Here is a 16369-nt window from a genome sequence, read left to right on the forward strand (position 1 = left end):
TTTCCCTGCTGATTCCACCAAGCCCGTTCCCTTTCATGTGCTTTCACTAGATAGCAGGCCCTGAGACGGAGTGTTGGGCGGCATTAGTAACTGGCATCTAGAGCTAGGTGTAGTGCATCTTTAATGACACCCTGAAGTATGTATTGCAAGTGTGTAATCTGAAATTTGTGATTAAATGTAGAAGGCCACGTTTTCTGTTTCATCCATCGGTATCATGCTTTATCGGACAGAATTTCTGTGTATGTTACGCCGGAACTGGGAAGTGGGATAGCAGTCCCTCTGTATATGTCAAGGGGATGAGATGGGAGACACCGGTATTTGTAACGGGAACCGAAAGGTCCTGGATGACCACATTGAACCATGAAGTTATTCAGCTCTGCAGACGTCCGGAGACAAGTATGTGGCCGTCCCGGGAGACTCCATTCAAAGATCCGTCAACAAAGATCTTGTGAAAATACTGCAGAATGATGAGTTTCGGACTGAGAACCAGCTGAAAGGGAAGGGTGAGATGTCATTTGCAAATGACACGTTGGGGGATCTCTGGGTGAAATGCACAATGGCATAATTTACCGCAAAGTGCGTCAGCACAGAACTGACCACCACCTTGTACGGGTCTATTTCCTGACCCGTGTCTCTTCAAAGTACATAGAGAGCGTGCTGGCTTCGAACTTCGAACATGGACCTCCGTCCGACGTTGTCATCATCAACTCGTGTATATAGGATGTTATCAGGTATCATGAGCAATCACTGCAAATGTACAAAACCAACCTGAACTGCCTGTTTATTCGACTCATCTATAGCTGGGTACTGGGCAAGCGGCAGCAGTAACAGCAGTAACAGCATGAGGAGGCGGTGGGCCCTGAGATGGAGCAAGGAGGGCATTAGAGGTTGAGGCCATCACCTATATGGACAGTGTAGAAGCTGTAGCTATTCGAGACATGAATGGATGAACGAGATTCCAATCTGTCTATACCTACTATGTAGCGAAACCACATGAAAGGGAACGGGCTTGGCGGAATCAGCAGGAAAAGAAGACCCTGTTGAGTTTGAGTCTAGTCTGGCATCTAGAGCTGGGTACTGGGCAGTGGGCAGGCAACAGCAGTAAGAGCAGGAGGAGTAACACAGCCATTCCACACTGTAGGGACAGTGGGAATCTCATTCATCCATTCATGTCTCCAATATCTACACCTTCTACACTGTCAATAAAGGATGATGGTCTCAACCTCTAATGCCGTCCTTGTTCTGTCTCAGGGCCCACCGCCTCCTCCTCATGCTGTTACTGCTGCCGCTTGTCCAGTACCCAGCTCTAGATGGCAGTTAACAATGCTGTCCACACTCCGTCTCAGGGCCTGCCTCCTCCTCCTCCTTATGTTGTTACTGTTGCCGCCTGCCCACTGCCCAGTACCCAGCTCTAGATGCCAGACTAGACCTGTTGTTTAGCAAAAGATTTCTTTTGCAAGTCATGCAATACGCCCCTACCCCCATCAAGCCTTGATCCTGCATACGAGCAAGCAGGGAAGCCCTGTTCATATCTAGGAGTTGTCCGTATGTCAAATGTCCCTAGCTCGGGGACTACCTGTATATATATATATATATATACTGTGTATATATATATATATATATATATCCCATCTTAAGTGAGAACTTATAATATGTGTCATATATAAGGGTGTTGTTTAACTTGCTTTTTCCTTTTGTCGTTTTGTCTTGGAGGGGCTGTTGTTTTGTGTGTTATCCTAATTAATCTATGTTGCTGCATTTGATACTTTGCTTACCCTTTAGCACAATAGCTGCTTTTTTTTAACTTTGAATGTTTCAATGTACATTTTGCAATTTTGAAGTCAATGTTAATGCTATGTTATTGTGTTTGTGGCCATATTGTTCGATTGCAAAATTCTGCCTTTATTACCACTTTGAAATGTTTGTCCAGCATAAATATTTTCTAATCCAGTTTTCCACCCCTGATAGGCCAAAATTGCATATTGGTTTGGTAAGTATTTTTTGAATGCAATGTTTGTTGGGCCATTTTTGCTTTACATGGAAGGGTGGGTTTAGATGTGATTTGTTTGTTCTTTTTAATTTTGTTGTCATTTAGTGTAAATTTAGTGATGTGATGTGTGAGTTTTTTTTTTTTTTTAATTTTAATGTGACCTTTTAGCAAATGTTTCTTTTAAATAAAGTTGTTTGTAAAATGTTGTCATTTGGTTTTTGGGGTTTGTTGTTATGTGATCTCCTTTCCAATCTCCCAGGACATACAGTTTAAAAAGTCAATTGTGATAGTTTTTAAGCTGTTCCTTTCTCTGAATTGTTTGAAAGGCTAAAAACAGCGCAATTGTCTTGTTAAAACTCAGTTGTTTGATGCGCATAGTTGTACGCCACACTTTAGGAGTATGTAGCGTATAGTTGTATGCCAAGGCAGATCCGCTATGTGCACCTGAACTGTGTTTTATCAGTTGAAAAATGCATCTCACTTTTGCACAGTCCTCATTCAGGTAAGTTTTTATTTTTTTTGTGTATATTGCTTGTTTTGCTTCATGTGCACTCATGCATGTATAGACATGAGTGCACATGAAGCAAAACATGTACCCTGTTTCCCCGAATATAAGGCACTGTCTTATATTTTTTGAAATGCCAAAATATGCCCTAGGTCCTATTTTCAGGGGGATGTCTTATTTTTCCATGAAGAAGACTACAGTACACATTTATTCCCCTTCTGATCACTCTGTGCCATTGATTGTACCCTTCTGATCACTCTGTGCCATTGATTGTCCCCTTCTGTTCACTGACTTACCTTTTTTTCTATTGTACGGCCGGGTAACTCCGTTAGGGCAGGGATCAGCAGCTTGTTTCCTGGTGCAGAATTGCGGGGGCGCATGTGCCGGCTTGTTACTTTCAGTTTCGCTCTGCACTGCAGCCAGCATCGAGGAGACACACACAGTATCAGGTATTAGAGGATGTCTTATTCGTGGGTGAGTGCCTTATTTTCATTATTTTAGCAAAAATCGGGGGTGGCTTATTTGATGGGGATGCCTTAGAATCGGGGAAACACGGTATGTATGCATTTAGACGTGTGTACATATACATAGAAAAGAGAAATTATAGGAAGAAATGGGCAAAGAGGGCTTTTTGGACCATATTGCTTCACATGCTTGAAATTGAAAAGATTGCCTATTTGTTCCTATGATTTCTGATGTCATGGGCTTGGCTCCAAGAAAATTCAAGGATGATATTTCTTCTTGTTAAAAGAAGGAATCCACCTTTATGTGCTTCCACTGCCACACTGAGGTCAGTAAGTCAATATATATAGTGGGCCAAGATCTAAAATGCTATTCAAACCTGCAGAAACATCCTGAAGGGATGGAAAAGCAAGAAAATATTTGGCACAATTTGGATTTGGCCCTGGAAGTTTGATATACTAGTACTATTTGTTTTGTGTAAACACCTAAAAATGCATACACTCCAGTATTTAATGAGCATTGGGTTAAGCAACAACACAACATCTGTTCATTTCCAAGAATGCCTGGCCTTGTATGTGAGCTTGGCAATCAATGTGGTTTGATGTTGTGCTTGGCAACCTGGACCTTCCATTACCATCAGGTGTATTAGAATGAGTATGCAACTCAGCTGGACAACTAATTGACAACCAGTTTGGACAGCCAGTGGAAGTGTGTCTGTATACAATAGTGTTAAGATCAGGCAGCACAGCACAAGGACAACAAACCTATAACACTAATACAAATGAACTGAGGAGTTGTGTGGCGGCAAATCAACATGAGTGCAAATGTCAGACTTTTAAAAAAAAGAAATAAAACCATGACAATTTAATCAGAAAATGACTATGTACATAATACATTCAAATACCAATATGTGACAATGGGACAAAGGCAACGAGGGGGGTCAAGTAGCACTTTGGAATGGAAACCATGCAGACATTTGTACTCAATACTTGTGGAGAAAATGACAAAACATTGCTGAAGAATTGCTAAACAACAGAAACTGGCATTACAAACCAGGCACAAAAACATTGCAGCAACAGATGAAACTAACAATAATGAGGATTACAAAAAATCACATCAATGCATTCCATATCCAAGCAAACTCAATCAAGTACTCAAGTACTAAATTAGTACTAATGAAAATGCCTATGTATTTCTATACATTTAAATGTATTTTGACATAGACACACAAGTGAAATCACTAAATGTTCCTTAACCCCCCAGCATTCTAATTCTGTCAGTTTTTTGATGCAAAAAGTGATCCTAATTTTTTTGCATAGAAATTTTTGTTTATATTGTGGGCCTGTAATTCTTAGGATTAACTCCTGGGTATGATCATTTCTATTTATTTATTATATTATAATCATAAACTATAATAAAATACATAATTATAAATAATTTTAAAAAATAATGATATAATAGACAACAACAATGTAATTTAAAATAAAATATAAATTAAACATGTATTTTATTTTTATTTTATGTTGTATAGTGTTTTTTTTACTGTAAAACCCATTTAAAAGCAGATTACATTGTAATCTGCTTTTAAATTTCCCGCCCGGCCACACCCCTGAATACATCACCCCTCGCATCACCCGGAAGATGTCACAGACCTTCTGCATTGTGCATCGCATCTTCCAAGAGATGCCAGCAGCAATAGCAAATTCCGGGGGTGGTGCCAGCTGGCATCACCCCCAGAATTTACTATTGCTGCTCGCATCTGCAGTTAGATATGAAGCACAATGCAGAAGTCCTGCATTGTGCTTCGCATCTCACTGCTGATGCGAGTAGCGGCGTGGCCGGGACGCCCCAGCATAACAGCGGGACCATCAGATTGCCGCTGGAGCGCGGGGCAAAGGTAAGGGGGGCTTCTAAAGTTACTCCGAGTGTGACTTTTGCAATTTTTGCAAGTGAAAGTAAGTCACACTTGGGATTACTGCTAGGGGGGTTAATACATGTTATAATAACATGTTTGCCTATAATCCTTTGCCTATAATCCTTTACTAAAATAGCTGAAAATTTAAAAAAATCGAGATCTTTGCTCATTTTTGCAGGAAACCGGCAGGTGACCTCGGGCCCGACTCACGGTATATAGAGCTTGCTGACCAGCGTGTACGTACGTGCAGCAAGCGTACTCGCATTCCATTGATAAATCAGGGTCTGTGTGTCTGAATCCTACAGGGTAGTATTCAGTGTGGGAGAAGCAGAAATTTGTACTTTCTAGAAATCTAGACAAAGCAGAATGAGCTAGAATAGGTCTCATTTCTTTTTTTTTTTTTTTTGCCTTTGGCAGTGTTTGCAAAAAACCACAGCCCTCTGGTTTATAAACAGAGAACACACCCTGCTCCAGTATTTTCCCTAAGTGCCAAACATTACCCCACTGGGCACTGCCATGTTGATTTTTGCACAACGAGAAAATGAATCTAGGCTGCCAATTACAGACAAAACCTAAAAAGCGTACACAAAAGTGTTGGATTTTTTTTTTAATTGACTGGGAAAACTAGTGTTAATTACATTTTGTGAACATGTGTTATACCCCTTTAAAGATACATAGATGTAAATGTGTGTCTGCCAATTTGTCATATGGTACATACAACTATTCCAATCACTGTCTTTAATTGACAGTACAGTAGACTCTCGACTATCCGGCCTAATGTGGCGGCAGGGTAGGGTTTTCCACATTTTGAACAAAATATATTTTTTAATAATTACCCTATTAAATACAGATTATTAAAAACAAGTATACATTCCACAGAGGCATGTGTCATCAGTTAGCCTATTGGTAGTATTTGGCAGTAATGCATAATTTAGGCAGGTTTTATGTTATATCCCATCTCTAGTTATAGTTATATAGAGCAGTTAGTTATGAGGTGTAGAAGTGTCAATTGAATGGCTTACAAGATTATTTTGATACAAGCTGTAAATTTATAAGAGAAACTTAATATGTATCATGGCCCAGTGTGTGTGTGTGTGTTGATCAGTAAAAACGTATAATATTCAAAATGGTGAAAAAGGATGCAATAATCAAATATTGTGCTGGCAAATGAAATCAAGGGTTGATTAATCCTATAAAATCACTAATTAGCAGAAACGGGAGAAATATACCATAAATAATGAACCCAAAATTATACATTTTATTCAGAGGTCAGTTTATTTCACTTGCAGAGTTAAATAATTGCAAATCCTTGTAACATTTATTGCTGAGCTTTGTATATTCCTTCATAAATGCTTCTGAAGATCAAGGACCGTTTGCAGCCAATTTGGTAATCTGATCGCCTGTACACCCACAATCTCAAAGCACAGATGGTTTAAATCCTAAGAGCCTTTACCCACAGCAACCAATAAGAATCTGCATTGTACTGGTTTGACTTAAAAATCACTTCTGATTACTGGTTTTTACTGTATTTGAATGCATATGACTGGAAATTCTTCAGTAAATAAGGTTGTTAAACTTGGACATAATATAAAAAAATCCTGTAATGAGACAATAGATTACTAAAACTCTCAAAGGTGAAAAGGAGCAAATGCTGTGTTAGTAAGCATTAAAATGTAATCTTCCCTGCCATATCTATTTTCCTTTATGGAGGACTTGTATGTACTTTACACCTAGAAGTAACTATACAGAGGCTCAGACTGCCTTCAGACCTGACTGTTGTTCAAGAGCAATGTGTTCAGTCAAACATATATGAAGCTGAAATATTGCTCTGACACTTCCTACTGTATTGCTCTAAGTTATCTGCCAGCTCATTCTATTGCATTGGGTTCATTTCATTTTCATTGCTCTAAATTCTTTGGATATAATGCCTACAGTCTTTATATATGTTCCAGAACCTGACATCCAGTAATAGAGTAATAAAATAATTTTAAACATTTACCCGGAAGAACCATAGGACAGTTCTATGTATCCCTTTCATGAGTAATATTAATTGGTAATTTACTGTGTATATATATATATATATATATATATATATATATATATATATAAAATGACAGAATGAAGTTTCGATGCACATGAAAGGAAGAAGAATACGGATATGATAAAGTAAACCAATTGTGCATCATCATTTTGGGCATGCATGTCAGTCTGTTTTTTCTATGCAGCAGATGTCCCCTGTCTGCATAAAAGCAGCCATGTGTGCAACGCATGGATTATATTAATTACAAATCTTCACACAGCTCATGAAAAGTAGCAGACCTTCATTTTTTTTCTCCTTATGCTATTTGAGAAAACTGTGACAATGCTGTGTACATTACTAAAACCAACTAGTGTGTTTAATTCAGCTGCTCCAAGACCCAAGCATGGTCATGGCCTCAGCTGCATGCCCTTGGACCAACAAGCACAATCCGTGAGCCTCTGCATATTTATCCTGAGCCTGCAAAGGCTTCTGACATATCCATGATATAGGCATAAGAACAACTTGAAGAGGATTTCAGGACTTATGAGCGATGACATGCTCCTAGCTATTGCTCTGTACCTGTGATAACATCATTACTACAACAAGCATTACAGAAATCCTGCATGTGTCGATTTGAATAAAGGCTCAGGTTAACCCAGTTGTGCTACCAAGATTTTTCCAATGTGTAGAAATGATTTTGCAATTCCATTGGTAAAAACTGGCTGTATATGCATTTGACATAATGACCCACCACTTCACATGGTTCCTCTGTCTTCCTACACTGTTCTTTGCTGACTAGCTCCAATGAACCCACCTAAAAACTAGGGTAAGTAAATCAAGGCGTTCTTAGAGATTGTCAGTCTTTAATAACACTGTGCTTCATACAACCTCACGCACAGGGTTGGTTTTTGCTGTCTGCAGAGGCACAATCTCCTTTTTCTCCTTTTTCACTGAGTCTTTGTTCCTGTATTAACAAAAAACATGAAAAAACATAAAGTAAACACGTTACAGGATGTCTCAGTATATGACTTATATTACCCCTTAACGGTTCTAAGTATTTTTCTTTTCTATCTTTTGTCTATCTGGGGTGACCTGAGAAGTAAAAATAAGTGGCAGACTAGAACTAAATATTCTACATTTTTTCCCAGTTTACAGTCATTTTTATTAATCAATCCTGATAACAATATTACATTATAAATATTTAAAAAAAAATTAAATTTTGCATTGATCGTGCCTTATAAATTTAATTTAAAGTATATTTAAACCCAATCACTAAAATGTAATATAAGGTTTAACAAGTATTACTGTCCTTTCATATGTAATTTTCAGTGTTTTTAAATCTGCGCCTTTCAATAAAATAGTAAGTTGATTTTGCCTTGTTTAGGTATTTCCAGACTATTTTTTTTCTAGTTTATATCTACTTTATTTGCCCCTTTTTCCTTTACCTTCCTAGGTATATCTTAAATTCAGACTGTATGTACTGGGTGAAAGACTGGATAATGTACTTACCCTTCTTCCACTTCTTCAATGGTGTCTGGTAGTGGTTTGTTAACCGTTTCAGGTAAGAAATATACTAGTAGTCCAGATACAATAGGTGCCCCTCCATATATGAGCAATGGTAAGAAAGGATAGAATTCACCCAGCATCTTCACTAGAGGAGCCACAATGCCACCCAGTCGTGCCATGGTACTGCCCAAACCAAGACCACTCTGTCTGAAATGGATGATTTTATCAGTATTTTGTAAAGTGACATTATAACACATGGGTTAAGCAAAAAAAGTTCCGCTCACCATAAAGAAAAGCTGACCTATTTCATCAAATAAATAATACATACAAGTATATACTTGTATATTAACTTTAGATATATTTAACAATTTACAACATAGTGTATGTATTTTGAAGAATTGTGTAGTCTATAGCTGTTGTTTACTAATATTTCAAAAGGTTCTAAATAACTTCTTTGCTGTGTTCTATGTAAATATGGTTTACAGATCTTATTTCTACAGTGTGTTTGTGCCCAAACCATGAACATTAAAGTAGTAACCTATTTCAACAAGCATTAAATTGTTGTAAAACAAGTTCTCCCCCATCTCTCTAGTTTGTTTAAATGCAAAAATATTATTTATCTAGGATCCTCAAAGAACATAAGGGAGAAAAGGCTCTAAAGTTAGGTTTCATTGGTTTTTAACAGTTTACAAACATCCACTTCACACTTATAACAGTGGGCTGGGAAAAACATAGTGCCTGTATTGTAAACTTTGAAAATATTTTTTACACATGTCCTACAGACACAGAGGTAAAAAAAATAATTTAAAGGCCCTTAAATGTGTGCAGGTGTATGAAGAAATTTAGGCCCAAAACAATTTAACAAATTATAAATATTGCATAAAATACACTTGATTTTTAATAAAAGATAACACAAAGATTGGTTATCACCACGTCCACTTCTAATCTCCATACATTCATCTTTTTTCAATTATCATCCCTGTAGCTAAGTCCCTTTTGATTGCCAGTTTCTTAATCTTTTCCTTCTCTTGCCTGGTTCTTTCTTAACACATGCTTTCAGTATTGTGGGTACTGTAGCTCATCACCAAAATACTAATAACCAATCATATACTATACTTAACAGGTTAGGGTAGAAGTTACATGTTAGGGGTTCAGTGTTAAGTAATAGGTGAAGGGTATGTTTTGGAAGAAGGGGTAATAGGTGTTCAATATTTATCAAAGCAATTTGAAGCTGATTTACTGCAGGATTTGATCATTTTCACACATTGGACCTGATTTTTTAAAGTTCTCCAATACTGGATAGGATAGACTATTGTGTGAAAACCAGCAAACCTGGAATGAAGCTGGTCCAGGATTTAAAACATTTGCTATAATGAAATGATTTCTAGGAAATCTATTCCATGTTTGATGGAACACCCAGGTTCCCAAAATAGTCTATCCTCCAGTCTTGGTTAACATAAATAAATCAGGCCCATTTAATGAATTTAGTATGTGAAGATTCTCAAAGCAATTACAGTCATGTGCATGCACCTGCAATGAGAAAAGTGATTTGTTACAACTTCAATTCCCGGTTTGTTGGATGACCACGGTTCACCTATGACAGTCTGTATTTTCCATTAGAGAAGAACTTCAGTAAATCCAGCCTATCAGCTCATTAAGCTGTGAGATATTATCTCTTTAGTTTATGAAATTATCTTTGACTTCTGATATCTTAGAATTATTAGAATTTTTTTTTTTTTACCCAAATTTAATTATTATATTTTTATATCTTTAGAAGATTCCTTTTTCAAACAGCAGCATTATCAATAACCTTCTGTAGATAATGTGGTGGTATAGCAACGGTTTACATCTACCATATGATTAAGAATCTATAGCATACTGGTTGAAATTTTCCAACTCACCATTGCCTGCATTAACATTGGTGGCCCACCAAGTTCCCCACTGCTTTTATTTACTGTATGATATTTACAGTCAGCAGGATCTGTACAAACTCTCATCCATTCTCATACATGTTTGTACATTAAAAAACATGAAACTGAATGATAGTAGATACCAATAAGCAATTCTCAATAATATCAAGAACTTCTTGGACCTTTTATCTGGTTTTCTTTTTAGAAGAACTGTTGTCTTAGGAAGGACATTCTGAAGGCTTCTAAGAAAAGACAAAATGATCTGTGAGCCTCAGAAAACTGGGGAATACCGGAATATGTGCATTCTGCTGTGAATTAGAGCAATCTCTTAATTGTTGAAGATGAAGCCTGCCAGAGGAGAGATATGTTTATTTAATGTATTTTAAATGTATAATGTGTATATATCAAGAAGTTACTACACTCAAAGGTCTTAAATAAGTTATTATATGCTGTTAATAAATTATCACTTGTTCATTTATTCAGAACCCACAAGCAGCATAAACACCAACAGTAAAATAAAAACAGTAAGTTGAACGTTTGCAGCACTGTTCACCGAAAAGGCAGTCAAAGCTCTTAATGACTGTACCTAACTATTTTTATCTGGAACAAGTGATGATTATGGGATAGTTGCAGACTTGTTTGAGGTCTGAATGATCCTGCACGACTCCCGGTGGCTGGCACCTTGCACCTGGCACCAACCAACTAAGGCTCACAGGGGTAAAAAAGGGTCAGGCTACAAAATTGTTGTTGTTTTCTGCTTAGGATATACTGTATGCATCAGAGGTGCCTTCAGTGCTCAGCTCCACAGATCTAACAATGACCTATCACCCAAAGATATTGTTTGTATTTAGGGATGTGTTGATTAGTGGTAGCATATTCTATTATATATATATATATATATATATATTATACATTGCTAAACTGCTGTTTTACATATATTACATTTATTGATTTAAACGTGCACAGCATCTTAATTGTACAAATAATCTGTTACTACAAGGTAATTCTAAAATGTTCTGTTATAGACATATGTTACCTAAAATGTGTATGTAAATATATATTGATAAGATTTTTTTTGGTGTATGTATGTATATAGTTAAGGGTCTGGTCTGGCCTGGTAATCATGTGAACAGTAGCCTAGAGCTGCATCTGTTGGCTGTATAAATTTAATTTATATACATTATTTCATGTTTACCTTACCAAAAATAAACAAAATAAACAAAGCTCTTACAAATACCAAACATAGAATTATAAGCATTTTTATGCAAAGACTGTATACCTTCCCTTTGGAAAAAGGCTTTCTCCAATTTTGTCAGATATAAATGGTCACTTGGCATATTTGGCATTATGTTTGCCATCAGTCTTGAAATAATATTCTATTTTTTTGGCACTATAAACTAAACAAAATGAATGCAGTACCTTCTGCTCTGCTATGTGTAGGAAAATGCTGCTCTCCACAATCACAACTCACAATCACCAATGTGTTCTGCTCATGAGTTCTTGAGTTAGCATATCTGTGAATACCATTTTTGTGTGTAAACCAGTGTGTAATCTAGATTAGCTGGCTCCTTGAAAAGCAAGCAGGCTTGGCCCAAGCATTACATCACTTCAAAATATCACTATAAACCTCATGTAAAAGGTCAACGTACAGCACCTATCATGGTAACCTATTAAAACAACTGTTTAACTATAAGAAAAAAATATATATTTTTCCAACAACAATGCACTACTCATTACAAAGCAATGAGAAAAGAATCATTCCTTTGAATTTAAATTCTTTACAAAGATTTAAATTCCTCAGCCCACCCTATTTTCTCTCTGGTGAACACTATAATAGGACTTTCGATTTTGAGTAAAAACAATTTGATACCTGACAGAAATTTAGGAGTATCTGCACCATCTGTAATATAGCCCTCAATTGAAAAGCCTTTTTCTTGTCCTTGTCTCCTTTACAATCTAAAAAAATAGCAGAGTGCATGTGCCAGTTAACTTGTCAATAACTAATTTGCACATGTGCGGCTCAGTGTAGGATGCTGGAGTATGCTTGGTATCCCGGCATCCCCCAGAGTTTCCAGGACTGAATGAACTCCCATTCCCTAAAGATGGCTAAAGATCTGACACCTGGGGGGAGTAAAAATGATGGTGCCCACAAAGAGGCAGACAGGTAAGTGCAAAAAAAATGTGATCAGGCATGTAAATTTTTTTTTCTGTACACCTTCTGCAATAATGTACCTTCCTGGTGGCAGTTTATTCATATGTAAAGTATAGTTCCATTTGACAAATGCGCCATAATATTTTATTATGCTAATCTGTAAATAAATTCCCTTTTGTAGATTAAGAGGCATGCCTATTGGAGCTATCAGGTTCACTTTCCATCCTAAAAATGGACAAAGAGAGGAGATGACTTTGTCATTCAACCTCAGGAGTCGATTGTGCACTGTGACGGAAAGCCTGGGAATTAGGCAGACTGCAGACATCACACATCGGAAGACCAGCGGGCCAGAAATTTCAGAATGTGAGCTAATAATGAGTATATGTCCATGATAAGCTGATATGTGGTACAAATAGGACGCACTAAGTAAAGCTGCACCAAATAGTGAGATAATCAGAAAGCCAGGTAGAGCGCAAATTTAAAACATGGCAAAATACATTATAATGCAACGACAAAACAAAACAAAAAAGAAACAGCAAATAGAAGCAATATGTCAAGGATATACTCTAAAGAGAATAACTATGAAAGAGTAAAAATAATTTTGCTACCTAGGTTTCACTATAAATATACACAACAATCATCTGTAGGAAAGTAGATGAAGAGAGATAAAATTATTCATTGTAGACATTTAGGAGATTAAGGATTTTGTCACAGAAATTCAGATTCATGGAACTGTTACCAAACTTATTGTTATGTATGCAGCATGTACTTTGGGTGCTAATAGCAGAGGTGGACAGATGAAATAGAAGAGAAGAATATTTAAAAGGAAGCTAAGACAATAGAGACAAATTAAGGGTTACAGAACATCTATGAGAATCTTCTTATATAAGAAGCCAACTACTTAGAAGACTAAACCGTGTGATATGGATGGGAAAAACTGAATATGATATTTGAGGAAAACCCATAGCAGATATGAATATGCATAGTAAAAGATGAAAAGGGATGAAAATAGATTACATCTGTGTTAGTCCCTTAGATTACAGTGTTAGAGTCCCTTTAATTTCCTTTGGTAGATTAGAGTCATTTTAGAAATGTGATATACTAATACTAATAATGCAAAACAAATGTGCCTTTTATTTATTTATGCCTTTCTTACCCCTATTGACTTCCATCTTACTTTCTTGACTATCTTGCAAAAAATTATTAAAAAGTGTGAAATACAAGATCATCAGCAGCAAATCAGTGGCACTACCTGATAATATTTGGCGCATAGCTTGATAATAAAAATCAAACTGTTTTTTTTTAATAAACATTTATATTGGATACAGTATGGGATGAAATCTCTAAAGGACAAGCGCAAATCCTGGAGATTGAGGAAGTCTGGAAGACTGCTACAACCACACAGATGTCTGGAGTGACTCTCTAGGGAAGAGATCATTGTCAGCTGGGATACAGTAGATGGAGAGATGCTGAGCTACAAACCCATTGGGCATTATAGTAGTACAGCTGAGCAGAATCATACAGGACATTTGGAATTAAAAGCTTGGGTAAATATGCAGCAGAGCATAATGCATTCTTTTAATAAAACTGTTCTATTTCTCATCTGAATTCTGCTGCTATGAAAACCTTTTACACAATGAACCTTGGCTGTTTTACATTTGGCTGATGATGTTATATCTTAATAAGTATGTGGAGGAACACTGCACCCCCTTTTTCCTTGTTTGTTACATTTATTATGTATTCATTTGCTAGGATATGCATAAGGATTCTAATAAAACTGCATAACTGTTTTTTGACAGTAAGAAATGCAGCACAGCTGGTTAAAAATACCATTTGTGATTTTCTCTGCAGGGGAACTAAGAAAGAACTTGCAATTACAATAACATTGTTTTCTACCAGACAAGCACCTATCTAACTAAGGAAAGTATTGCTAACAATCACCTTTTTTTCTTACCTTAAAGTTTCTTAGACATTTATATACAGATAAATATGGCATACCTTTAATAAATAGGACACTATGAAAAATGAAATACAGGTAGTCCTCGAGTTAAGGACATCCAACATGCGGACGATTCCTAGATACGAACGGGGCTTCCCTGCTTGCTCATGTGCAGGAAGGAGGCTTTATGGGGGGAGGGGGGAGTTTGCATGAATTGCAGAAGAAATCTTTTGCTAAACACAGCTGAGGTTGTGGGTGATCTTAAGAACTGAGCTGATCTGTAGCATCTTGTAACTCTTTAATGACCAAAACAAACTCTGCAGTTGTTTCTTTTTGCATATCAAAGCACAGCTTGCTCCAGAAGTTAATGAATGTCTAAGCTCCATAAAGTTTTTTTTGTTTGATTTGTTTGTGATAAACTCACAGTGAGGATTTTATACAGTAACTGACACCATGCTGCCTAATAATATTTATTTATTAAAATAATGTACCTGTTCCGACTTACATGCAAATTAAACTTAAGAACAAACCTACAGTCTCTATCTTGTATGTAACCTGGGGACTACTTGTAGTGTTTTATATAAATATATGCTACAATAGGGATCAATGGTGTTTGTGTTAAACACCTAAATGGTAATTTATGTGTCTTTAGACATATCCGGTAAGTTGCTGCTCTGTCTGTGATATTGTCTTTAAATTTGTGTCAAACAGCAGATGCAATGTAAGTCAATGGGTTTGTATCTCCTCTTTAAAAAGGGTGGAGTGAAAAAGTGGAGATCAGTATTCAATTAAAGAAAATTAGGTTTCTGATCGCCAGTTTAGGACAATTACAAGACATCAGTTATCGATGAACAATATAAAAAACTGTTTACTTTTTCATTATTGTGGCATTATAAAAAGGCATTAAAAAAAAAGATAAAGAAAATGATGGTGTTGTTTTGCCTGATCACCTTTGTCACGGCTCCACAAGGTCAAGTGGTGGACCCACTGTGTCACCAACCCTGTGGGTGGAGACATTCACGGGGTGCAGGGTCTAAGCAGTAGCTTGGTCTTCTCCAGAGCCTCTAGAGGTGAGGATGTTGAGCGGCAAGCTACTGCCAGGTTGCGTGCCCCCCAAGGCAGGTGACTGCTAAAAAGCTGGAACCAAAATGTAGTGTAAAAGGGATATCCAAGAGAGTAGTCAGACGAGCAAAAAGGTCAAGACAGGCAGTGAACAGAGTTGGTCAGGAAACAGGCAAGAGGTCAGGGCAGGCAGTGAACAAGAATGGTCAGGAAACAAGCCGGGGTCAGTACACAAGGAATCTGCAACAGGAGAAACAAACAAAAGGGACCTGGAAGGAACTCAAATGAACTCCTAGTTTAGGAAACTTCCTGTTGCCAGGTCACTTTCTTAGGAAGGGAATGTCAGGTGATGGGCATGGATCAAGTGAGCCGCAGACATCAATCCCACCAGCAGAGGGAGTGCTGTTGCTGAGATATTCTCAGTTGTTATTCAGATGTTTGCCAGCAGAGGTAGTGCGTCTGGGGAATACTCTGGTTCTCTGAGGCAAGGGAGCAGCTGACAGAGAATCACCTGACTTGGAACAGGAAGTATGCAGAGTGTTGAATCCAGAGGCAGAGATGATGCTGGCAGCAGGGGACTGCAAGGAGGGTGAGCAAGAAGGAGGCACAGGTGACCTGAACCTGCGGGGATCTGTGACAACTTTTTTTTAATATAAAAGGGTCCCTGTGTCCTATATTATTTAACAGTGAAAATCCCAGATCATGGCATGAGTAATATTGGAAAATTAGTTTAAAATCACTCAAAAAGTATTTTTTGTTATTGTTAACTTTTCACTTATCTTGATACCTTTTCTTTTTATAAGGTTTGGTATGTGATCAGTTTCTAAGGGATAAGATTCATGACTACTTAGGTAGTGTTGCTGAGCCTAAACAGTTTGAGATAAGGAGAGGATGAAAAAAAAAGTGGC

The 16369-nt window shown here is 37.2% G+C and overlaps 1 protein-coding gene across 4 annotated transcripts in view; it reads right to left on the bottom strand.

The window, feature by feature from the left end:
• Positions 1-6121: 6121 nt before the first annotated feature.
• LOC140337655 (solute carrier family 22 member 6-A-like) overlaps positions 6122-16369 on the bottom strand; it is a 37694-nt gene continuing 27446 nt past the window's right edge. For 3 of the 4 annotated variants that reach the window (XM_072421422.1, XM_072421421.1, XM_072421424.1), the window contains 2 exons: positions 8402-8605; positions 6122-7856 (listed from right to left, as the gene is read on the bottom strand). In XM_072421422.1, the coding sequence (XP_072277523.1) occupies positions 7772-7856; positions 8402-8605 (289 nt within the window). In that variant the 3' untranslated portion in view covers positions 6122-7771. The other variant, XM_072421423.1, reaches the window with a different exon arrangement.

Source organism: Pyxicephalus adspersus, chromosome 9 (genome assembly GCF_032062135.1).
Source record: "Pyxicephalus adspersus chromosome 9, UCB_Pads_2.0, whole genome shotgun sequence".
Taxonomy (NCBI): domain Eukaryota; kingdom Metazoa; phylum Chordata; class Amphibia; order Anura; family Pyxicephalidae; genus Pyxicephalus; species Pyxicephalus adspersus.